Consider the following 24,447-nt stretch of genomic DNA (forward strand, 5'->3'; position numbering starts at 1 on the left):
TTTTTGGCGTGAGCCTGTTGTACTTTGCTGAAAGTTGTGTAATTCTGAATGATTAAATAAATAATAATGTTTGATAGGATAAGAATGCTATCGAATTCAAAATGTAGATTCAGGCTTCAATTTGAAAAATCATATTTATAGTGCAGAATACTATATTATATACAACTAGCCGTCAGGCTCGCTTCTTTCGCCATATCGTCTAGCCAGGGGGCTCCGCCCCCTGGACCCCCGACTAGATCGTCCAAGAATGAGATCAGCAGGCTCGCTTCGCTCGCCTGCATTTTTCATTTGAGCATTTTTTTTATCATATGTTAGGACGATCCAGTCGGGGGTCCAGACTAAACGTCTGGCTAAACGGATATGGCGAACGAAGCGAGCCTAACGGCTAGTAATATAATATTCCCAGCAATAGCTCTGATTGAAGTAGCAGTGCCCAATCAATTTTTCCGCGATAAATGCATTTCAATCTTCAACTTGGTGCCAACCTAACAAAGTCAACTCAACTTAATGCAAACCTGACAAAATTATTTATTTAGTTACCAGTTAACAACTGTTTCGAAGAGGTACTCTCTCTAGATTATGGTTCTATAATCTATAGAGATTATAGACTATAACATACTATATTAACATATGGTATGAACATTTTTCAATTATAATTAGGAGATTGGAATAAGAAGAATATACATGCTAAAAGACGAACTTTAAACCCTTAAAAACCACCCTTAGAGTTAAAATATTGCCAAAAGATTTCTTAGTGCGCCTCTAAAGGGCCAACTGAACATACCTACCAAGTTTGAACGATTTTGGTCCGGTAGATTTTTAGTTCTGCGAATGAGTGAGTGAGTGAGTCAGTGAGTGAGTGCCATTTCGCTTTTATAGATTAATAAGATAAGATAGTCGAGTAACAATGGAATTGTGGCGAATCATCTGATATTTGCCACCTGTGATTAACAACCTGTTTTCAACTTGCATTAGTTTGTTTATTAATTGTATCACTTTATTTAGGTTTGAATTCTTAGTTATCATTCTAAATAAATAGTTATAATTCTATAATTAAAATAGGTTTATTCAGGTTATTTAATTGTATCAGTTTAATATAACCTAATATTTATCAGTTCAATTTTGTCATCTCTACATTAAAACATCTAATCATTCATCCAGTTATATCTTAAGCTGCGTACACATATTAATGCTTCCAACCCGCAACGAGCACGTACCACCATCGAACCACAGTCGCACCGCCCACGCACCCATCATGAACGTTACGGAAGATGTTAGATCTTCTCGCGTTCCCCGGTCGAACCACTGTTGCTCCCCGGTCGATCATCAATCGCTCTGCTGGAGTGACGTTCGGTTGCGGAGGAGAGCGACAGTCTGTACGCACCTTTACCAATTTTATCATAAGGGAACCACAAACCAAATTTCTTATAGAAACAAAAGAAATAAGCAAAACTCTCATTTAAATTTTTCAACAGAGAAATTTGAAAAAATCAAGAAATTCAACTAAGGATTTCAGAACTCACCTGATCATCCTCAAACCATAGATAGTAGGCGTAATTGAATGTTGTATCTTTCCACATGAACGCCAGATGTCCATCTTCAAGATGTCTTCTGCTGAATTCAATCATATCCCAAATCTGTGAATAAAAACTTAATAATTATGGTTTAGGAATCCAGTTGATATCATTATAAAAACTACTAGTTGCGAATACATAATTATGGATAATAAATTAAGCCAACATTATGAAAATAGTAATGTTTAATGTCTGATAATTTCTTGATCCATTCAGAACTGCGATATGATTCTTTATTGACTCATACAATAAGTACATCATCAAAATGATAAGAAGATGGAGAATAAGGTAACCTTTTGCTAGTCCTCTCCCAAATTTAGATAAGGTTACATATACCGGGTGATTACAAATGAAATAGACAGTTTGAATAGCTTGTAGAGAATTTATTATTTAAAAGTTGAGATCATTACTTACATGATTACATAGAAGAATTCTTGAAGTTTTTATTGAAAATTTACAGATGTTCAATGTGTGCACCATTTGCAACACGACAGATATCAACACGGTAGTCAAATTCTGACCACACACGACTAAGCATCTCACGGTTAACTGTAGCAAGAGCATTTGTGATTCGTTGTTTAAGATCATCGATATCAACAGGAAGCGGTGGTACGAAAACTCTGTATTTTACATAGCCTCACAAGAAAAAGTCGCAGGGCGTTAGGTCCGGACTACGAGGTGGCCACGGCTGAAACACAACGTTTTCCTCACTTGCACGGCCGATCCATCGTCTAGGAAGATGTTCATCCAGATACCCTCTGACGTCTGAGTACCAGTGAGGCGGAGCTCCATCTTGTACAAAAATGAAGTTACAACTATCTTCATGGAGTTGAGGCATTAACCATTCGGTTAACATGTCCAGATAAATCTTCCGGTTACTGATGGTTCTTGGAAGAAGAAAGGCCCGTAAACCTTTTCACAAGATAAAGCGCAAAACACGTTCACTTTAGGAGAATCGCGTATATGCTGTACAGTCTCTCTTGGTTTTCTGTTCCCCATACTCGTACATTATGTCTGTTAACTTTTCCACTAATGTGAAAAGTGCATTCATCACTGAAAATTAGGCGATTAAACAATGTGTCGTCATTTTCAAGACAATGTTGCATCTCTTGACAAAAATTTTTACGTACAACTTTATCATTGTCATTTAAACTTTGTACTAACTGCAATTTATAAGGTGTCATTTTCAAACGTTTCCGCAGAATTTTCCACACAGTAGGTTGAGGAATTTGCAATTCTAAACTCGCTGATCTAGTCGATTTTCCTGGACTTCGTACAAAAACATCACGAACACTATCAATTTTTTCTTCTGTAACAGAAGGTCTTCCAGTACTCTTCTTCTTACACACACATCCACTGCTTTCAAAACGTTCATACCAGTCATAAATTGATTGCCTTGTTGGTGGTGGTTTACCGTATTTTGTTCTAAAATGACGCTGCACAACAGTAACAGAGTTTGTTTTGGCTAATTCAAGAACACAATAAGCTTTCTCCACTTGAGTAGCGGCCATATTGCTAAACTAAACTGGCTGTTGTAACACGGAGCAGCCAACAATAGCCAGCAACAGTTCTACCAACATAAACTTTAAGAAATTCCCTACAAACCTATATCACTTACTATGTTGAAATACATCAGTTTAATTTTGTACAGGCTATTGAAGTTGTCTATTTCATTTGTAATCACCCGGTATTTATAAAATAGAATTATAGTACCCTTTAAATTAATAAAATATAAAAAAGAATACAAATTGTAACCTAACTACTAGTTTCGGTGGTCACACCATCGTCATGTTATAAAACCTTATTTATTATTATTATGTTATTTTTTATAACGTGACGATGGTGAGATCACGGAAGCTAGTAGTTAAGTTACAATTTGTATTCTTTTTTATATTTTATTAATTTTAAAGTGTACTATAATTCTATTTTATAAATTCAAGAAAGTGGCTCTGAATTCATACATTTTAAAGGTTACATATACTCCAAAATAGATTGTCTTGTAGTTGTTCACTTCACAAAATTGTCAGTCCTTAATTATTTTCAAAAAGTAGATTTTTTTAAATTTAGATGCTTCAAAACAAAACATAGAAGAAATATTCAAAATTATTATCACTAAAATAGGAAATATTCACGTCACCTTTATTTTTGTCAGATTATTTGTTTCTTCGGATGAGAAATCGAGAGACGGTGCAGTGAGCCTATGATCGACTCTGTCAATATACAGAAAATGCACCAGTCCTGGAAATTCCTCAAGGTATTTGTTGATGGACAGTAGCGCTCTCGTATGGAATTGAATTAAGGAGAAATAAAGTCATTCAAAGGATAAGATTAGCTACAAAGTCCATTAAATATTAGCATAGAGAAACAATAGCGTAAGTAGATATCCCATGGTATAGGGCGTTTATGTCGCAACTTTTACTGTTATCTCAAGCCGATTACTGTAGATCATTAACGAATTTCACTGTTTTGTTTGGGTGAGAGTGTATGAACGGCACAATATGAGAGACTACCAGTGTCACACAGCTTCACGGGAAAGAATTACAGGAACTATCGACATGAGATAACAGTAAAACTTGCGACATAAACGCCCTATACCATGGGATATCTACTTACGCTATTGTTTCTCTATGATATCAGTGAGTAAAATTAGACACTTTTTTCACTTTGGTGAGTTAAAAAACGCACTCCGAAGATACAAAAAGTTTGAGAAGATTCTTCAATGGTCCGTCAAGATTTCAATTCCTATATAATATTTCCATATTAAAGTCACATCTGAGACCTTATTCAATAAATGTATCATGCATGTCCTGTCGTTAGCGGACAGCCTGATAGATGGAAACTGAAGCATATCTAGCAGTGAAAAATATATGATCTGAGAGTAAAATTACGGAAATTTACGAAGTTGTGAAGAGAAAAACAGTGAAATTTGGAACAAAAATGCCATATACCAAGGGATATCTTTTCTCTATGATAATACAAGGTGCGCCAGAGAAACTTACTTATTTAAAAGGTCAATAAAAACAAAAATACTTTAGATATTGTTTCAATCTTTTTTATATGAGAATACAATATCTCCCTTTTTTCCACGCAGTCTTGAAAATGACATCAGACCAACGGCGACCCCCATTGCGCGCATACACTGATAAAGTCGATTTTTGAAATTTCGTTGCAGTATATCAATCGGTATGTTGGCAACTGCGTGGCAAATGTTGTTCTTGGGGTGTGCTGTGGTCCGTGGTCGATCGACATAGACCAGGGATTTCAAATAACCCCATATAAAACCGCATTGAGGAAATGAGCCTTGTCAAATGACCGCGTCTACAGGCAGGTTGACAATCAGCATATCACATGCATTTTGACGGGCAACAAAATCGCGTTCAGTCAATTCTTGAACAACAGCAAATTTATAGGGATGAAGTTGAAGGTTTTCATGGGAAAATTGTTGAACAGTGAAGTCAAAAATTGCCATAGCAGCTGCGTGTTTGCGAGCCGAACGCCGGGGAGAACGCACAACTGACTACCTCACTCTTTCGATATTTTCTGGAGTTCTGATGGTTCGTTGAAGTCCATTTCTGGGTTTAGCGACACTTCCACACTCCTGAAATGAGTTAAACCAAGACAGAATCGAATTATGGCCAGGAACGAGTCTGTGGGGAGGAATTTCAAATCGAGCGCGGAAGGTGATCGACCATTAGAAAAGAAGCCCTCAACTGCGGAGGCCCGCTGCTCTCTAAACCGGAGAATGATGACTATTTGCTTGAGGGAGGATAAATTTGAGAACTTCCCCCTCCAGATGCACCCCCTCCTGCCGCTCTACACGACCAATTCAACGCACGGGAATTTTTTCTTATAAGTAAGTTTCTCTGGCACACCTTGTAGCATTAAGCCATCTATTCTCTATGATAATAGATAAAAATGGAAGCAGTTGAAAGGATATGATCTGAGCGTAAAGTTGCGGAAGGCCTTGGCGGTGAGGAAGTCAGAGAAGGCATGCAGACTTGTCTGGACGTTGCCAGCGATTTGGGTGACGGTTGGCTCACTCTGACGGAGGTCACAGCTGCAGAAGCAGATGGACTGGTAGACGTCTCTCAGCGCCGACAACAGGTTGCAACAGTTGGCAGACATGCTCACAGTGCCACTACTCTGGTCACCAGATTTCACGCGTTCCGCGTGTTTTCTACAAATAACAAAAACAATTGAAACACAACAGCCACAGGAATTTATGTTTAGAAAAACACAGACATTTTTCAACACCTATGGAGTCATCTTAACTGTCCCACATCACTACATTCACCCTAATTTCACCCTCTTGGTTGAAATAAAGGCAGCCTATCAAATAAAATAAAATCGATTTATTGCTACAGACAAACACTTTACAATTTGTATCGGTCACGTCAATATTTCAAACTATATCTATTATTATTTACATCAATAGAAAATTACAATAACATAATAGAGGCTTACAGCTTTATGCCAAAACAAGCCTCATTGAAAATCAATTGTTTACACAAACTGAAAATAAATTAGTAAGAAAGAAAAACGAAAAATAGCAATAAAAATAGTTTGGAACAAACATTATAAATAGAAAATAACACAAAACACAATAGAAAATAGACTGAAGAAATAATAAAAAAATAGACTAATTGAAAAAAAGAGAATAGGTAGCAAGCCTATTTCAAGAAGAATTTGAAATTTAAATTTTTATGGTCTGCAAAATTGATTAAGCATTTATAATTTAAGAGCTTGATAACATTTTTCACTAAAATTGCGCAAATTATCAGCGAAGATATATATAGAATCGTATTCAAAGAATTGTACAATCAACAGTTTTTTGTAAGAAGCAACTTGCATGATGCACAGCGTATATTCTATCCAAAGCAAAAAAAAACATATTTAATCTAGGTCTATTTAACGGAACAAATATACTAAAGAGTTCGATAATATTCGGAATATCTAAATGATTATTCAATATTTTAAATAGAACAATCAATGATTCGAAATCCCGCCTGTTCTTCAAGGACATAATTTGAAAACCGACTCTCAGACACCTCATAGAATTAGAGATCATACATCATGAGCAATTACCTAAAAATCTAGATAGACTCCATGTTTACATTGAAATATTCATCTACACTATAAAAACAATTTTTTATGAAAAAATTCTCAATTCTTTGTTCAAATTCCCTGAGTGTCAAACCTCGAATATTTGGTGGTAAATGATTATAAAACTTTATTTAAAAAGTCTTACAACTCAAATTGCTGGATGAACCTGTTGCAATGGACGAGCATCTATTTCTTTCTTTGTTGGAGGATCGTTCGGACGAGTTCGGTAGTTTTCGGCCGATGCTAGATCGGAGGAAAACGGTTCTAGTGGACGTCCCATCTTACCCGGCCAAAACCGTGATAATCGACAGTGATCGCCCTGAAATTCGGAACATAATCGACCTAAACCACGGAATATCTTCTCATGCTGTTTTTTCTTTATGATGATACCATAGAGAAACAATAGCATAAGTAGATATTCCATGGTATAGGGCGTTTATGTCGCAACTTTTACTGTTAACTCAAGCTGATAGTCCACATAGTTCTTTCCTGTGAAGCTTTATGACGCTGGTAGTCTCTCTTACTGTGCCGTTCATACACTCTTACCCGGCCAAAACCGTAATACTCGACAGTGATCGCCTTGAAATTCGGAACATAATCGACCTAAACCACAGGATATCTACTCACGCTATTGTTTCTCTATGATAATACTGATTGTATAGGTAATACTTACTTCTTGAGAATGTCCCATCTAGATGTCAAAGTTTTCACAGCTCCTTCAACATCCTTCAAACTATTTTTATTCTTTTTCAAACTATCCAATATCCTCTTGAATGTCGATTCCAGGCTTTCAAATGCTTTCTTCTCTAAGTCAGCATCCGTCTCACATTCCAAAGCCTTCTGAAAGTTTGTCAGGTGATGGAATGCATCATACAAACTGGAGCATAGGCTTTCACTATTTATCTGTAAAATAAAAATCTGTAAAATATGTATCTGTAAATTGATTTATTTAATAAATTAAGAATTGTTGAATAGAATGTTAATGTCATTAAGAAACATTGGCATTGAAAGAAGTCAGACAAAATACTAGATTTACAATAAATTAATAGAGTGAGTCATATGTATGGGAGCCCTTCAATAAGTTGGAGACTGTTGTAGATATAATACTGTAAATTTCAGGATAAGTTATTAGTCAAATACTGTACCTTTTGACGTACAACTAAATTTCAACCCCTCATAAGGGCGTGACTTAGGAGTTGTATCTCGAATATTTTAAATGTAAACACCCATTGTGTAGTACACTTTGAAACAAGAAAGATGGCATCAATAAAAATGTTCTATTATACTTGTATCCAAAATGGCGGCTAATTGAAGTTGCAGTTATTGAAGAAATGAGGGTTTGTAACTCAGATATTCTTCTGTAAACACCCATTGTATGGTACACAATTTTAAAGGCCTCTTCAGAACAAGAAAGATGACATAAATTAAAATGCTCTATGATACGTGTATCCAATCAATGTGGCAATAAAACATTCTTGATTCTTGATTCAATCATCTCTTTAGAAACTAAAACTTCAATCAGCTGCCATTTTGGATACAAGTATCATAGAACATTAATTTTTATTGTTGTCATCTTTCTTGTTTTGGAGAGGTCTTTAAAATGATGTACCACACAATTAGTGTTTACATTTAAAACATTTGAGTTACAACCCCTAAGTCACCGATCAATAACTTTTCAGTATTATATCTACAACAGTCTTCAACTTATTGAGGGGTTTCCATACATATGACCTTCTCCGTATAATGAATAAGTAGAAATGATGAAGTGATAAACATAACCTATTTTCTAACTATTTCTATCAAAATTTGGGAAAGAAACAGTTTTGGGCTTTAAGCATGTTGTTCCTTTCCCAATCATTCATGAATGATATAGTATGTATCGTATGAATGTAATTGGAAGTCAATAATTTTGGTAATTTATGATGATTATTTTGATTTATCATCTCCTTCAAATATTATAGATATGAAACATTTAACAAATAAAGTCTCGATCGGAATTTGATGTTAGCTCTTTCATAATATCACTTTTTAAATCGGCATTATTTTTAAAAATTCATATAATAACTTCAACTCAACAATATAACACAATAGCTTTTAATGTTTGAATAAGTTTTAATACAATTGATGAATTTTGATGACAAAAAGTACAGATAGTCTTTAAAATATCATAATACAAAAACAGGAAGGATTATTTTTTCGGAGTACTAACTGACCTGATAAATGATGATAAAATGAGTCCCATTGGATATCGTCACTATATGTAGAGCATGCGGCCTAAATCCTTTCTTTCCTTTCAAGAATACTATTCGAGAGCTCAGAGGAAGCTTATTATCACCTGAAAAAGATTACGTTACTGAAAAGGTGAACTTTAGAAAATATGATGTACTGTGTAAGGACCAAGCCACATGAGGCGTTTTTCAGACGAGTCAAAAGGGCATGAAGCTCTCCGATTAGCTGATAATCAGGTGATCCTTGAAAGCCAACTCTTCGAATGGCTAATTGAGTTGGAGTTCGGGATCAGCTGATAATCAGCCAATCGGAGAGCTATCTGCCCTGACGACTAGTCTGAAAAACGCCTCATGTGGCTTGGCCATAATAGTGCCCAACAAACAATATTGTAATAGGATATGTAAACTGAGAGACTCTCTTGCACGTTTTCTGCGAATGCAATCTTCAATGTTCCCTCAGGGACGGACCTACAAAGAGGCCAGGAGTGGAACTCACGTAGGTCACGAGGACCAATCAGTCTGAAGAGACTGCCAAGCATATCACACTGGATTGCAACAAGCAACCAGGTGATGAATGAGATGTTGGCATAGGGAAAAACTCCTGGTTCTTGTAAAGAACACAGGTATTGGTTTGCCTAACTAACATGATACTTGGTAAGACAATAAGCTTCGGTTGACGTGTGGGGTTCTTTAAACCTTTCGATCCTGGAATCCGCCCCTTCAAAAATAATAATAATAATAATAATGTTTTAATGCATTTAGTTAATCTAAAAATGTCTTGCTCACCACTTTACATCGATAGGATTATGAAAGAGTTGGTTCTTGATTATTGTATGTTCCTTTAATAGAGTATACAGAGTATATAGAGTCTATATATCATATAGACTAGATAGAGTCTATAGTATATAGATTCTATAGAGTATATACTTTATTAGACTAATTACTTATGAATGGCATTCAACGAATATGGTGCATATGGCCCTAAGTCAGTTTGATGATGTGACCAGTGTGGCCACGAAACCATGGTCCTATACTATAAAAAATATAAAATTGACAAATTATATATGTGTTTAATTTCATCAAAGAACGTTCCTACAATATCAATAGCGCTCTTTAGAATTATACTAACTCTTGTTCAATCTAATAAAAAGTATCATACATTCAATTTTGATAAGCTGAAAGCTGGGTTCCCACATACCAGCTTCAGTGTACGTGTCCGGTACAGTGAAAATATGATTCCCATGAGTTATAATGGGACTATTCTCACTTAGCCCGGCCGCGCGAGTATGAATGGTGCCATAAGAACATACAGAAATAATATTCTCACTGTACTGGAAACGTACACTCAAGGGAAACCACCTTTACAAGGTAATAACTACTATAATTTCATGATAATTGTATGTATTTAAATACTATAGTGAGGTCCACGTTATAATGGCATTGGAGAAGATAGGAGAACAACGTTGCCGATCCTCTGTCTTTTCAATGCCTTCTATACACGGTAGCTGATACAGGTTTATTGATGTCATATCAACGGTTCATTCTAGTTCAAAATAATCCATTATACTTTGTTAAGCAAGAAATTATATTTTTCAATAATTATGATTTTTCATAACTAAAATGAAATATTTTGCTAATTAATGATTCATTCTACATTGTTAAAAGACGATCTGGCAACAGAGCAAGCGAGAAAGAGATAGCGCTATCCGCTTTGTTGAATGATAGACAAGGATAGCAATACCATTGCTAATCAAACACTGCCATTATAACGTGGACCTCACTATACCTAATGCTTACTTGATTCGGTATCAGCTACAGATTGGTTGGGGCTGTTATTGATGGAGGTTGATGATTCGACTGCATCAACGTTGATGTCAGATTCGGCAGGGAATGCTGAAGAGTTGTGAGTGCTCGCCAAAATATTCAAAAATATCAGGTCCGAGGGAATCAGATCGTCCGATTCACGACTGAAACAAAGCACAAACAAATAACATTTTGATGTAACAACTATACATTAAACACATACATTCTGTTTGAAATTGAATAAGTACGGAAATCCATTACATTTTATAGTGTAGCAGTCATTGGGATTGAAATTGAAGCATTTGAATGTTGGATATTTTATAAATACAGCTGAAAATGTCGTTGAACAATCAATACAATCATTAAAAATCTGGTGTGGCGCACTCACACAACTTTCCTTGCCGTTATGAAAATTGATCACCTGACGCTAGTGTTCACGCACATCTCAAGTCTACTTATAAACAAAGATCTGAGCCAGATGGTGACAGGACAATAACGCTGGAGACATACGATGTCTGCTATCTCTTCATAGTGAATCATTCAATAGAATCAACAGTTACCAACAGTTTGCAATTGGATAAACACATTTTCTCGAATTTCGTGCTTATTTTCAATTTTATGTGAAAATGTTACTGAACATTAATTGTAGAGATTTTCATGCATGATCTTTTCCACTTGAAATTTTTTGTTTGAATTGTATCTGAAGCCTGATAATTGGGAATCTAAAATCAAACTTTGCATAGATGGGGCGGAGCTCCTGGAATTTTCACAGATATGGGACTTGTGGCAGTTTATAAAGCTTATCAATGACTATTTTAGGTAAAAATGTGATCAAAATCGTTGGAGCCGTTTTCGAGAAAATCGCGAAATACCCTGTTTTTGACAACATTTTCGCCATTTTATCCGCCATCTTGAATTGCATTAGATCGAAATTGTTCGTGTCGGATCCTTATATTGTAAGGACCTTAAGTTTCAAATTTCAAGTCATTCCGTTAATTGGGAGATGAGATATCGTGTACACAGACGCACATACACACACACACACAGACACACACACACACACACACACACACACACCACACACACACACACACACACACACACACACAGAGAGAGAGAGGGACCAATACCCAAAAACCAAAAATCACTTTTTTGTACTCAGGGGACCTTGAAACGTATAGAAATTTAGAAATTGGGGTACCTTAATTTTTTTCAGAAAGCAATACTTTCCTTACCTATGGTAAAAGGGAAAGGAAAGTAGAACATCTAATCATTCATCCAGTTTATTCAACCTATTTTATCATAGGAAATCCACAAACTAAATTTCCTATATACGGGTCTCTTCGCACTTAGCTACGCTACGCTGGAATACGTCGTCTAAGACGTAGCAGTCCTATCTCACAATATTGAAAGCTACGCTACGCTGATGTGAACAGGGTGGATCGTAGCATTGATTTAACTTTGTGACATAGGACAAAGCAGGAACTTGACCAATGTAAACCCTACTTGAGGCTCGCTACTCACCTAGTATACAGAGCTAACAGTTTTTCCTGTACAAAGACGAGACAGTGCGACCGCGAATAGTTGAGCGCGGCCTTGAGCGACGCGCAAGCGCTGCGCAGCGCATTAAGCGCAGCAGTGGTGATGTCGCCATTGACGGCCAGCTGCTCCACGGCCTCCACGAGCAGCGATTGTTCGCGAAGACGCAGCTCGTGCCAGTTGTCCAGGCAGTCGCCCAGCAGATCGTTGCTCGCCGCGTCTGTTCGCAAACTGAAATGATTCAAGAATTTAATGATTTTACTACAAGACTTAACCTATTTCGGACTATGTGTAACCATAGAGAAACGATAGCATAAGTAGATATCCCATGGTATAGGGCGTCTATGTCGCAACTTTTACTGTTATCCCAAGCCGATAGTTCACATAGTTCTTTCCTATGCAGCTGTGTGACGCTGGTAGTCTCTCAAATTGTGCCGTTAATGCACTATCACCCCAACAAAACAGTGAAAATTGACAATAATCAACAGTAATCGGCTTGAGATAACAGTAGAAGTTGCGACATAAATTCCCTATACCATGGGATATCTACTTACGCTATTGTTCCTCTATGGTGTAAACTTATTTAGATTTGAGAGAGGAATAGCACAAGGTTACCTTATTTTTTCTCTCCCTATCATTTTGATGATGTACTTATTGTATGAATCAATGAAGAATAAAGAATATTATTTCAGAACAAAATTGTATGAAAACACTGAGATATAAGTCATCAATTGAAAGGCATGCCACGTTTGCTTACAATCTGACAATTGAAAGGCATGCCACGTTTGCTTACAATCTGACAACTGAAAGGCATGCCACGTTTGCTTACAATCTGACAATTGAAAGGCATGCCACGTTTGCTTACAATCTGACAACTGAAAGGCATGCCACGTTTGCTTACAATCTGACATCTGAAAGGCATGCCATGTTTGCTTACAATCTGACAATTGAAAGGCATGCCACGTTTGCTTACAATCTGACAATTGAAAGGCATGCCACGTTTGCTTACAATCTGACAACTGAAAGGCATGCCACGTTTGCTTACAATCTGACAATTGAAAGGCATGCCACGTTTGCTTACAATCTGACAACTGAAAGGCATGCCACGTTTGCTTACAATCTGACAACTGAAAGGCATGCCACGTTTGCTTACAATCTGACATCTGAAAGGCATGCCATGTTTGCTTACAATCTGACAATTGAAAGGCATGCCACGTTTGCTTACAATCTGACAATTGAAAGGCATGCCACGTTTGCTTACAATCTGACAACTGAAAGGCATGCCACGTTTGCTTACAATCTGACATCTGAAAGGCATGCCATGTTTGCTTACAATCTGACAATTGAAAGGCATGCCACGTTTGCTTACAATCTGACAATTGAAAGGCATGCCACGTTTGCTTACAATCTGACAACTGAAAGGCATGCCACGTTTGCTTACAATCTGACAATTGAAAGGCATGCCACGTTTGCTTACAATCTGACAACTGAAAGGCATGCCACGTTTGCTTACAATCTGACATCTGAAAGGCATGCCATGTTTGCTTACAATCTGACAATTGAAAGGCATGCCACGTTTGCTTACAATCTGACAACTGAAAGGCATGCCACGTTTGCTTACAATCTGACAATTGAAAGGCATGCCACGTTTGCTTACAATCTGACAACTGAAAGGCATGCCATGTTTGCTTACAATCTGACAATTGAAAGGCATGCCACGTTTGCTTACAATCTGACAACTGAAAGGCATGCCATGTTTGCTTACAATCTGACAATTGAAAGGCATGCCACGTTTGCTTACAATCTGACAATTGGCAACAAAATTGCCTTGGTTGTCACTGTAATACTAGTGATATTCTTGATATGTATGAGATTGTTCTCATTAAAATTGAGCCCAATCTTAAAATTTATGAACAATTGCCATTCATCGATTTAGTGAGGTCCACATTATAACGGCAGTGGAGAAAGATAGCAGAACAACGTTGCCGATCCTCTGTCTTGTCAATGCCATCTATAGACGGTAGCTGATACAGGTTTACTGATGTAATATTAACTCTTCATTCTCGTTATAATGGCAGTGGAAAAAGAAATCAGAACAACGTTGCCGATCAATGCCATCTTAGATGCATGACTAAGATGGTCTTTTCAATGCCATCTATAGACGGTAGCTGATACAGGTTTACTGATGTAATATCAACTCTTCATTCTTGCTGAAAATAATCAGTTATATTTTATTAAGATAGAAATTATATTTTTCAATAATTTCATAATCAAGATGGAATATTTTGTTTATTATTCTACATTGTTAAAAGACGATCTGACAAAAGAGCAAAGCGAGAAAGCGATATCCGCTTTGTTGAATGATAGACAAAGATAGGAATACCATTGCTAATCAAACACTGCCATTATAACGTGAGGTCCACGTTGTAATGGCAGAGTTTGATTAGAAATAGTGTTGCTATCTTTCAACAAAGTGGATATCGCTATCTCTTTCTCGCTCTGCTCTAGTGTCAGATCGTCTTTTAACAATGTAGAATTAATGATTAATTAACAAAATATTTCATCTTAATTATGAAATTATTGAAAAATATAATTTCTTGCTTAAAAAATTATAATTTATCATTTTGAACAAGAATGAACAGTTAATATTACATCAATAAACCTGTATCATCTACCGTCTATAGAAGGCATTGACAAGAGAGAGTCATACATTATGAAATTATTGAAAAATATAATTCCTTGCCTAATAAAATGTAATCCATTCTTTAAACGAGAATGAACAGTTAATATTACATTAATAAACCTATATAAGCTACCGTCTATAGAAGGCATTGACAAGACAGAGGATCGGCAACGTTGTTCTGCTATGTTTCTCCACTGTCATTATAACGTGGACCTCACTATAGATCTATCTACCATGAGATATTTTCTTGTGCCATCTCTATGGTTACAGTAATATTCACGAGACATTTGTCAATTCAGTTCAATTCAGACTAACCCATTATTCAAACGATTGTGAGAAACTTCAATTTCATTTTATTTTTGAATATGAAATACAATATACAACATATTTTGGAATCCCCCTACTAGACTATCCATCTGAGTGTAGGGAAATTTGCATTGGCAAGCAATGAAAAATGGAATAGAACAAGATCTAAAATAAAGTGATAATATTCATATTTTATGAGAAATTAAACAAAAATTTTATAAGGATATTCATAGAGAAATAATTGTGTAAGTAGATATCTCATGTTATAGGGCGTTTACGTCGCAACTTTTACTGTTATCTCAGGCCGATTACTGTCGATTATTGTAGATTTTTCCTGTTTTGGCCGGGTGAGATTGTATGAACGGCACAATATGAGAGACTGCCAGCGTCACATAGCTTTATGGGAAAGAACTACGTGGACTATCGGCTTGAGATAACAGAAAAAGTTACCACATAAACGCCTTATACCATTGGATATCTACTTATGCTATTGTTTCTCTATGGTTAAGGATAATTGACCGAGCAAAGTGAGGTCTAAGATTCAAGTCGACGATTTGGCATTTCTCTTAATGTTTAAATGTTTGAATGTTTATATGTTGCGCATATACGGCGAAACGCGGTAATAGATTTTCATGAAATTTGACAGGTATGTTCCTTTTTTAATTGCGCGTCGACGTATACAGAGTGATTCATAATTATGGTAGAATAATTTAATACGTGATAGTAGAGGTAAAAATAAAAAAAAAAGTTCCTATAAACGCTTCATTAGCGAGCTATACAGGGTGAAATATTTCGCCCGGAATTCAGTTCCTCTGATGAAATACACCGATGCTGAATTGTTTGGGGACTAGTTTTTGAAAAACTTATGCTGGATTCAAATGGAAAAATATCTGAAAAATTGAATAAAACTAGTCTGGAAGCTGAAGTGTGAGTAGTTTTTGAGAAAAAAGTTGAAATATGCAAAAAATCTAAGTAGAAAAACACAGACTTCTACGTTTGATTCTTCTACGTTTTGTTCTTAAAATCAATTTTCTATTTGCAATCAGCTACAACCTATGAGTTATTAGTTCTCTCCTCATAAAACAGCAAATTTTGTGGTGTAATGTACTACATAAGAATACATTTTATTCAAATTTAGTTTACACAGCTTACATCATTTTTTTCAGAATTGAATTTTCTACAATTTTTATCGCAAACAATTGTTCGTTTACTGGTCATTAAAGAAAGTTATTGGGCATCAAACGTAGAAGTCTGTGTTTTTCTACTTAGATTTTTTGTATATTTCAACTTCTTCCTCAAAAACTACTCACACTACAGCTTCCAGACTAGTTTTATTCAATTTTTCAGATATTTTTCCATATGAATCCAGCATAAGTTTTTCAAAAACTAGTCCCCAAACAATTCAGCATCGGTGTATTTCATCAGAGGAACTGAATTCCGGGCGAAATATTTCACCCTGTATAGCTCGCTAATGAAGCGTTTATGGATGTATGTTTAGGAACTTTTTTTTACCTCTACTATCACGTATTAAATTATTTTACCATAATTATGAATCACCCTGTATACAAGGTTTTTGGAAATTTTGCATTTCAAGGATAATATAAAAGGAAAAAGGAGCCTCCTTCATACGCCAATATTAGAGTAAAAATCAGGCTATACAATTTTTCATCATAAATCAGCTGACGACAAGTAGTGATTACACAGATGTGTGGAGAAGAAAGTCTATTGCTGTATTTCCATAAAGTCTATAGTTTCAATCAGGTACTTGTGGATGAGAATACTGCGTGAGGTTTACTGTTCACAGAACTACTAGTAGAGATACGAATACATCACTTACACTCCAACATCAGGTCCACATAGATGTCGCACTAGACTGATGAATACACTCAGGGATCGTTTCATCGAATGCACCTTCTCCCTCGAGATGAGAGTGAATAAGAAACCCATGTACTGAAAAACCATCAAGGATATATATCAACATTACATTACTGTTTATGATTCATCCTAATAAGAATATAAATGAAGTGAGATGAACTTTTATTATTGCATATTAATTAATTTGAGTACGCCATGAAGCTAATTGCTCAAAAATCATGAAGTGTAAGCATGACCTATTAGTATTAATGGACGATTTCTATCTAAATTTGGGAAAGGAACAGTTTTGGCACAGTATACATACAGTAAGGAAACTTGGCTAGTACCCTGACGCAAAAATCTGCCATCTTGTTAGGAAGCGCCGCATTGTGATAGCATTGATAGTAGGTTCAGATCACTTCAATAATCCGGATCAATTGATCTCGTTCACTGCCACGAGCCAATCAGAAGACCAGGATTGGAAATTCCCAAAGTCACGTGACGTGTCTACTATTTGTGTCATGTTAAAAGCATTGGTTAGAAAGGCGTATTATTGACAGTTTCCATTCTGTACCTATTCTGTGGTTTTGGTCTTTAAGCCTGTTGATCCTTTCCCAATCATTCATAGTTAAGAATGATGTTGCATGTATAAATAAATAAATAATATAATCCCGCCTACTGCAGAGCATGGCAACAGCGACTTACTTGGGCACTGTTTCTATAATGAGGTCCAAGTTATAATGGCAGTGGAGAAAGATAGGAGACGACGTTGCCGGTCCTCTGTCTTGTCAATGCTTTCTCTTCTATAGATACCGTCTACACAGACCGTACCGTCTATACCGTCTATAGCTACCGCTGATACAGGTTTATTGATGTAATATTAACTGTGCATTCCCATTGAAAATAATAAATTATATTTGATTAAGCAATAAATTATATTTTTCTATAATGAATTTTCATAATTAAGATGAATATTTTGTTAGTTAATTATTAATTCTACATTGTTGAAAGACGATCTGGCAACAGAGCAAAGCGAGAAAGAGATAGCGCTATCCGCTTTGTTGAATGATCGACAAGGATAGCAATACCATTGTCAATCAAACACTGTCTTTATAACGTGGACATCACTTCAGGACAATTATTAAATCTAATGGAACATTCAGACTGTAGGTTTGATGGTTTATTATATTTAATAAGTGTCCTGGAAACAGTACCTAACTTACTTCTTGTGCCTCCCGACAGTTTGGATGTCCGGGGAGTCTTCATAATGTGTATTCAGACTTTAATAGTATCCTAGATTAAGGTTTCAGAGTAAGTGATTTCACAAGTAACAAGATCTTACAAATATTATACTAAAGCTTTATATTATTATCTACAGGAAAAAGGCTCTTCAGATGCTTGAAACAATAACAACAACCAATATTAGTGAATTGAGGAGGATCTACGGTCCAGTACATGAAAATGGTGCATTGAGAATAAGAAAGAATGTCGAAATAGAAGCCATCCTGCAAGGTAGAAATATTCTCCGGTTCGTCAAGGCAAGAAGAATAGGGTGGCTTGGACATGTTGAAAGAATGACCGATGAACGAATGCAAAAAGGAATGCTGTATAATAAACTGGAAGCTGTAAGAAAAAGAGGGAGGCCGAGAGTTCGATGGATACAGGATGTAGAGAGAGACTTGAGAGCGATGGGAGTGAGAGGTTGGAGGCGAAAGGCAGCAGACAAAGACGCTTGGAGGCAGATTGTGGAGGAGGCCAAAGCCCACATCGGGCTGTAGCGCCAGGATAAGAAGAAGAAGAATATTAGTGAATTGATCAACAAAATGTTGTAATAGAATTTAGTTTACAGTTGAAAAGTATTGTGTTCAGACTTGGGTTGCGAACATAGTGAAGTGTCGAAGGTAGCTTCAAGATTGAGTGTTGAATGTGATGCATGTATTTAAATGGTGGCGTACATAGTCCTCCACTATTCGCCACCATTAAATGCAACACTTTCCTCTACTATTCGCCACCATTAAATGCAACACTTTCAATCTTGAAGCTACCTTCTTCGCTCCAATATGTTTCCTCTTCTAGTAGACTAACCTTACAGATTGTGATAGCTTACTGGTAACAAAGTCTAACAAGATCTCACAAATATTCTACAGAAGTTTTATATTATTTTAGATACATGAAACAGGCTCTTCAGATGCTTGAATCCATAAGAAAAAAGTTCATTAGTAAATTTATCAATTGCATTTCATAATAAATATATTATTAGAGTACTAGAGGTGATCACAATCACTATTCTGCCCTATAGTGGGGTCCACGTTATAATGACAGTGTTTGATTTGCAATGGTAGGCCTATCCTTGTCTATCATTCAACAAAGCGGATAAAGCTATCTCTTTCTCTCTTTGCTCATCGTATTTTAACAATGTAGAATTAAAAATTAATTAACAAAATATTTCACCTTAATTATGAAATTATTGTAAAATATAATTTTTTGCTTAATAAATTATAATTAATCATTTTAAACAAGAATGAACAGTTAATATTACATCAATAAACATGTATCAGCTAACGTCTTTAGAAGGCATTGACAACACAGAGGTTCGACAACGTTGTTCTCCTATCTTTTCCCATTGCCATTATAACGTGGACCTCATTATAGGGCAGCTCCATACAAGATTACTTCTTCTCCACTTTTCTCTCTCATGTGTGGACAGGTAGTCTACCATTAAAACAAATTGACTTCTGACTCCGGCTCCAAACATGGAGAGGCGAAAGTAGCTACAACCTTGAGAATATTAAGTGTAATGCCTAGTCCACACTCTTGCCAAGTTGCAGAACAAGCTTAGCCACATTGGTCTAGCCTTTCACACTGCAATGTGACCTTTTGTGGATGCTCGGCTGGCCACTCGCCTTCGCTCGAACAAAATCGGAGCGACAGCAAATGAAGACAAGCGCTGGCAAAGCAGCCATCCACACTCTCACGCTCATCGTCATTTGTACGCACTTGGCGAGAGTGTGGATGCAACATTTGTGACACAGATAGGCTTCACTATTTGACACTATCTGATAGTATGGATGGATTACATTCAGATTTTTCTGATCTCTCAGTAGTGCCTTACCTCATCAAAAACAAGATTGGTTCCATCTTTACAATGAATGGACGTGTATGAATTACCAAACTGAGTTGCCATCACCCTCTGCGATGTAACAATCGGAGAGAAAAGCTGCATGATAACATTCGCGCTGAGAGATTCATCATCATCTTTGTACTGAAAGAGAAAATGACGAAATAGGGTGTAATTTTTATGAAATTATAATAAAAGAGGTTCTAAAAACTAATTCGAGATATAAAAACAAAACATTATAACGATTGTTAAAATTGAAATGATTGAGCTTCAAGTTTGTTAGTTTTCAAAATTTTAAAATACGCTTAATAGAAAATCAAACAAAATAAAAGAAACATATCAAATTAATTATAGATTTGAAGTTTTCATAGCAGTTAGAACTAAAATATTAAGAATTGAGCAAGTAGCTTCAAAATATTACTGGATATTGAGGTTATGTTTACTGATTACATAACAACATGCTCTTTCCAATATTCATCCTATTATTGCCTATTTTTCTGAACTTTATAACTGGAGATCTATTCATAATAAATACAAGGATTGATCAACCAGGAGAAGTGAAAAAAACATGTGAATATTAGAGATGGGAAGTTCGGATCACTTTACTGATTCGGGTCAGTCGTTCACGTTCACTGCCGCGACCCGTTCAAAAAGACCCGTTCAATTGAACGGTTAATTTTCTATAGCTTTCCTATAAACAAGCAAAACAATGAGTCGTCTTAACCGTAGAAGTGGAATTTGGAATGTTTACCTGGTACAAGTTGAACTTGGAATGCTGGCAACATGGCCAGCTTGATTTGTTCTGTAATTCTAGATTGATGATATTGAATAATAGAAAATTGTTTCTATCGAAGATTCATAAATTTATTGGGATTAGAAAAAACATTCATTAGTGGATTCGCTCTTGATTATTTTTAATTTTATAATTTTTCAAACACTATTATCAAGTTGGCTTGACCGGCAAATTCAAATTATCAGCCGGCAAATTCAAAAACTAATAAAAATTAAAACTAACAAATAATTATTATGTATATAGCTTATATTCACTGTAATAGTTGAAATCTATTGTTTGGTTCTATTTATTGATTCAATTGTAGGTTTTTCAGTTGAATAGTAATAGCTTTAAAGCCATTAAACTGTTATAACTGAATGTAGGTATTCGGTTTCGCCGGTACAAACTGCTTTTCAGTTTAACCGCCAAGTTCAATTTCACAAAATCAAAATGTAACTTGCAGAGTCCCAGCAAACTGCATTGAATCTAATTGCATTATATTTTCTTGACCTCATGGATACCTCGAACTTTCAATAAAATTCACAATAAATTGAACAAGAATTTCGTAGTGATAATTATCACTAATTTATTATCACTATTCGTGGAAAAGGTATTACATACAGCTTCTGTCTATGCTGTAGAAGGATAGAAATCACTCGAAAAGTTAAATCATTATTTAACATGCTCATCATTTTAATCATTCATTCATACATAAGGTGTCCCTATACAGAAGGGGTACCCAGTTTCTTATTTAGTATCTTCACTGCCATTCTTATCTTTCTTCCATGTTAATCTGGATCATCATATATTCGACCAACTTAGATGTAACAAAATTATTCATTTGTTTATCAGTCAATCAAAGAAGTCTGCCACATGTGTAAAAATAATTATATTATCCTAACATAATACTTATATTATTACAACGTTTGTATCAACTCATTTTTGTTCTTAAGATAAAAATGGTCAAACAAGGTTTTACAAATTAGAACCTACTATAGGCCCAAAACTGAAATGAACTTATGATATGATGATGTGAAAACAGTGCGTTTTTTATTTGTGGGGCCTGATATGTAAAAGTAGGCCTACAGTACCGTACTAAAAAAGGTACAGCACTACTTTGTACAAACTTGTATGACTGTGGGGACCTTTAAATACATGACAAATGTATATATATAGGCTATGCCAATTAGGCTTTTCAATTTTCTTCCCACAAATAATGACGTAGGAACAATGGAAATTAACTGTTTTGAAAGGTTTGTTAAAGTGGTGCCTGTATAATGTACGAGGTACATGAATTATTTTATACTAATTTTATGTTTTATTTGCATGATTTATAATGTTGTGCTATGTTACTGCTGTAAACTGAATATTGACCAGTTGGCCTAAATAGTTTTTGTTAAAAGAACTCACCTTTTCATGTGATTTGGTTCATTAATAAGAAACAAAGATATTGACAAATTTCACTAAAAATTTATTAAAAACTTTAAAACAGAACCATGGTTTCACGTAGTTAACCAACGCATCATCAGCTGTACTCATTAAATTGGTTCATTAAATTTTTTCCATAATTTCACTCTATTTCCTATTACTAAAGGCCCCCATTCACGGTCAAACAAGTTTGTACAAACTAATACCGCGTACTTAACAACATCACACCCCAAAACACATTGTATATGATGTGAAATTTAGGTTTATTCTATTGTGGGGCCTGACAATTTAATTATGTAGGCTATTAGTTTGCGCAAACTTGTTCGATCGTGGATGGGGGCCTTTAGGCACAAATTAACATGTGTGGCGTGCGTGGCGAGCATGACAGTGCTCTCCAGTAGAGCTGCCACCACCAGGTTTTTTGGGTCCTGGGCCCTGCTACTTTTATAGGATAATTATTAAATAATACGCAAATTCACCAAACAATCTCACTCTATTGAAAAAAATCCCATAACAAACATCTATACTCTCTCTCTCTAAACATATCCACTCCTCAATCACATTACTAAAAACTACATCTCACTATCTCAAGCACAACCTTCCTCTAGCGCGTCTCGGAACGTTCTCCTCTAGTTTCGCCTCTACGCGGTCATCACTCTCTCAGCTCACCAGTTCAAAAGTCCAATTTGGTGGCCTGAGTGATGACTCCGCTATTCTAATAATTAATATCCTATGAGAGCGGGGTGTTTGAATTGTTACATCACCCCTCCGCATGAAAAGATGTGGCATATACAATTACTGGCACATCTTTAAACTAAGTTGAAATCAAATAAAATTTAAATCTTGACAATATCGTTAAATATAGTTGATACATTTCCATATTCATTACATTTTAAAAATTTATATAATAAAATTCAAGGAGAGAGAGTATCATACTTATACATTAGAATGATGAATCTAGTCTAATTTTACAAACAATAAATTATTGGCACAGAGCAAAGCAGAGTCCATCTTAACACATTAGGCTACCATAAAGTTCTCCCACATAAAGTTTTAAATTTCTAATCATTATAGTCCCCATCACACATTGGTCACTTTTGAACCCAGCGATTTTGAAACTGTTGAGTTGACTCTTAGGCAGTGTCGTTGCCGAATGTTGTCTCCTGCATTATCTTCTCGAGGTGACCGCCCCTTCAACTCGGATGGTGGTGTGCCTGTGGCTCTGTTGCTCTGGCCTCTCTGTCCGTTCGCAAAAGGCACTCCTGCGAGACAACACAAAAACTACGACCAGTATCAAGCTTATACTTTTATACATATTATTAAATACAGCAATAAATTGTCAATTTTCTATTACACTAAACATAAATTATTCTCATGTTTCAATATATTAGATTTTCCTAAGTCAATGCTGATGACTTTATTGAATAAAGTAGGCATACCCAAAGTGACTAAAAATAACGACATTGCCTATTCTGTGGTAAATACTGTATTTTTTTAACTGATTTCAAAATATTATAGATATTATTTGTTACAGATTAGAATCATTAAAGCAAGCCTTGTGTCACACCTGACAATTGAAACAATACTTGTATAGCTTCTATCGACATAGGGTAATTAAAAATGAAGAGTATAATCATAGAGAAACGATAGCATAAGTAGATATCCCATGGCGTTTATGTCGCAACTTTTACTGTTATCCCAAGCCGATAGTTCACGTAGTTCTTTCCTATGCAGCTGTGTGACGCTGGTAGTCTCTCAAATGTGCCGTTCATAGACTCTCACCCCAACAAAATAGTAAAAATTGACAAGAATCGACAGTAATCGGCTTGAGATAACAGTAAAAGTTGCGACATAAATCCCCTATACCATGGGATATCTACTTACACTATTGTTTCTCTATGGTATAATCAAGTACAACAATATAATTTTATGGATAAGGATAAATGCTGAAGCTGCTGCATTTACACCAAAGTTGTCAACAAAAAAATTTCTCCACAAATAGTTTTCTACATAAGTTACTGTTCTTTGTAGAGCAACAG

At 35.7% G+C, this 24,447-nt stretch overlaps 1 protein-coding gene across 1 annotated transcript in view; it reads right to left on the reverse strand.

Annotated features, from left to right (window-relative positions):
* LOC111056403 (Hermansky-Pudlak syndrome 1 protein homolog) overlaps positions 1-24,447 on the reverse strand; it is a 31,198-nt gene that overhangs the window by 5,910 nt on the left and 841 nt on the right. Inside the window, exons 2-11 of the mRNA XM_039427057.1 lie at positions 23,504-23,670; positions 20,203-20,352; positions 17,074-17,186; positions 12,233-12,478; positions 10,703-10,872; positions 8,891-9,012; positions 7,351-7,580; positions 5,512-5,751; positions 3,712-3,856; positions 1,524-1,637 (exon numbers count right to left, since the gene is read on the reverse strand). Coding sequence (XP_039282991.1) covers positions 1,524-1,637; positions 3,712-3,856; positions 5,512-5,751; positions 7,351-7,580; positions 8,891-9,012; positions 10,703-10,872; positions 12,233-12,478; positions 17,074-17,186; positions 20,203-20,352; positions 23,504-23,670 — 1,697 coding nt within the window. The remainder of the gene's footprint in view (positions 1-1,523; positions 1,638-3,711; positions 3,857-5,511; positions 5,752-7,350; positions 7,581-8,890; positions 9,013-10,702; positions 10,873-12,232; positions 12,479-17,073; positions 17,187-20,202; positions 20,353-23,503; positions 23,671-24,447) is intronic.

Source organism: Nilaparvata lugens, chromosome 4 (assembly GCF_014356525.2).
Source record: "Nilaparvata lugens isolate BPH chromosome 4, ASM1435652v1, whole genome shotgun sequence".
In the NCBI taxonomy this organism is placed as follows: Eukaryota; Metazoa; Arthropoda; class Insecta; order Hemiptera; family Delphacidae; genus Nilaparvata; species Nilaparvata lugens.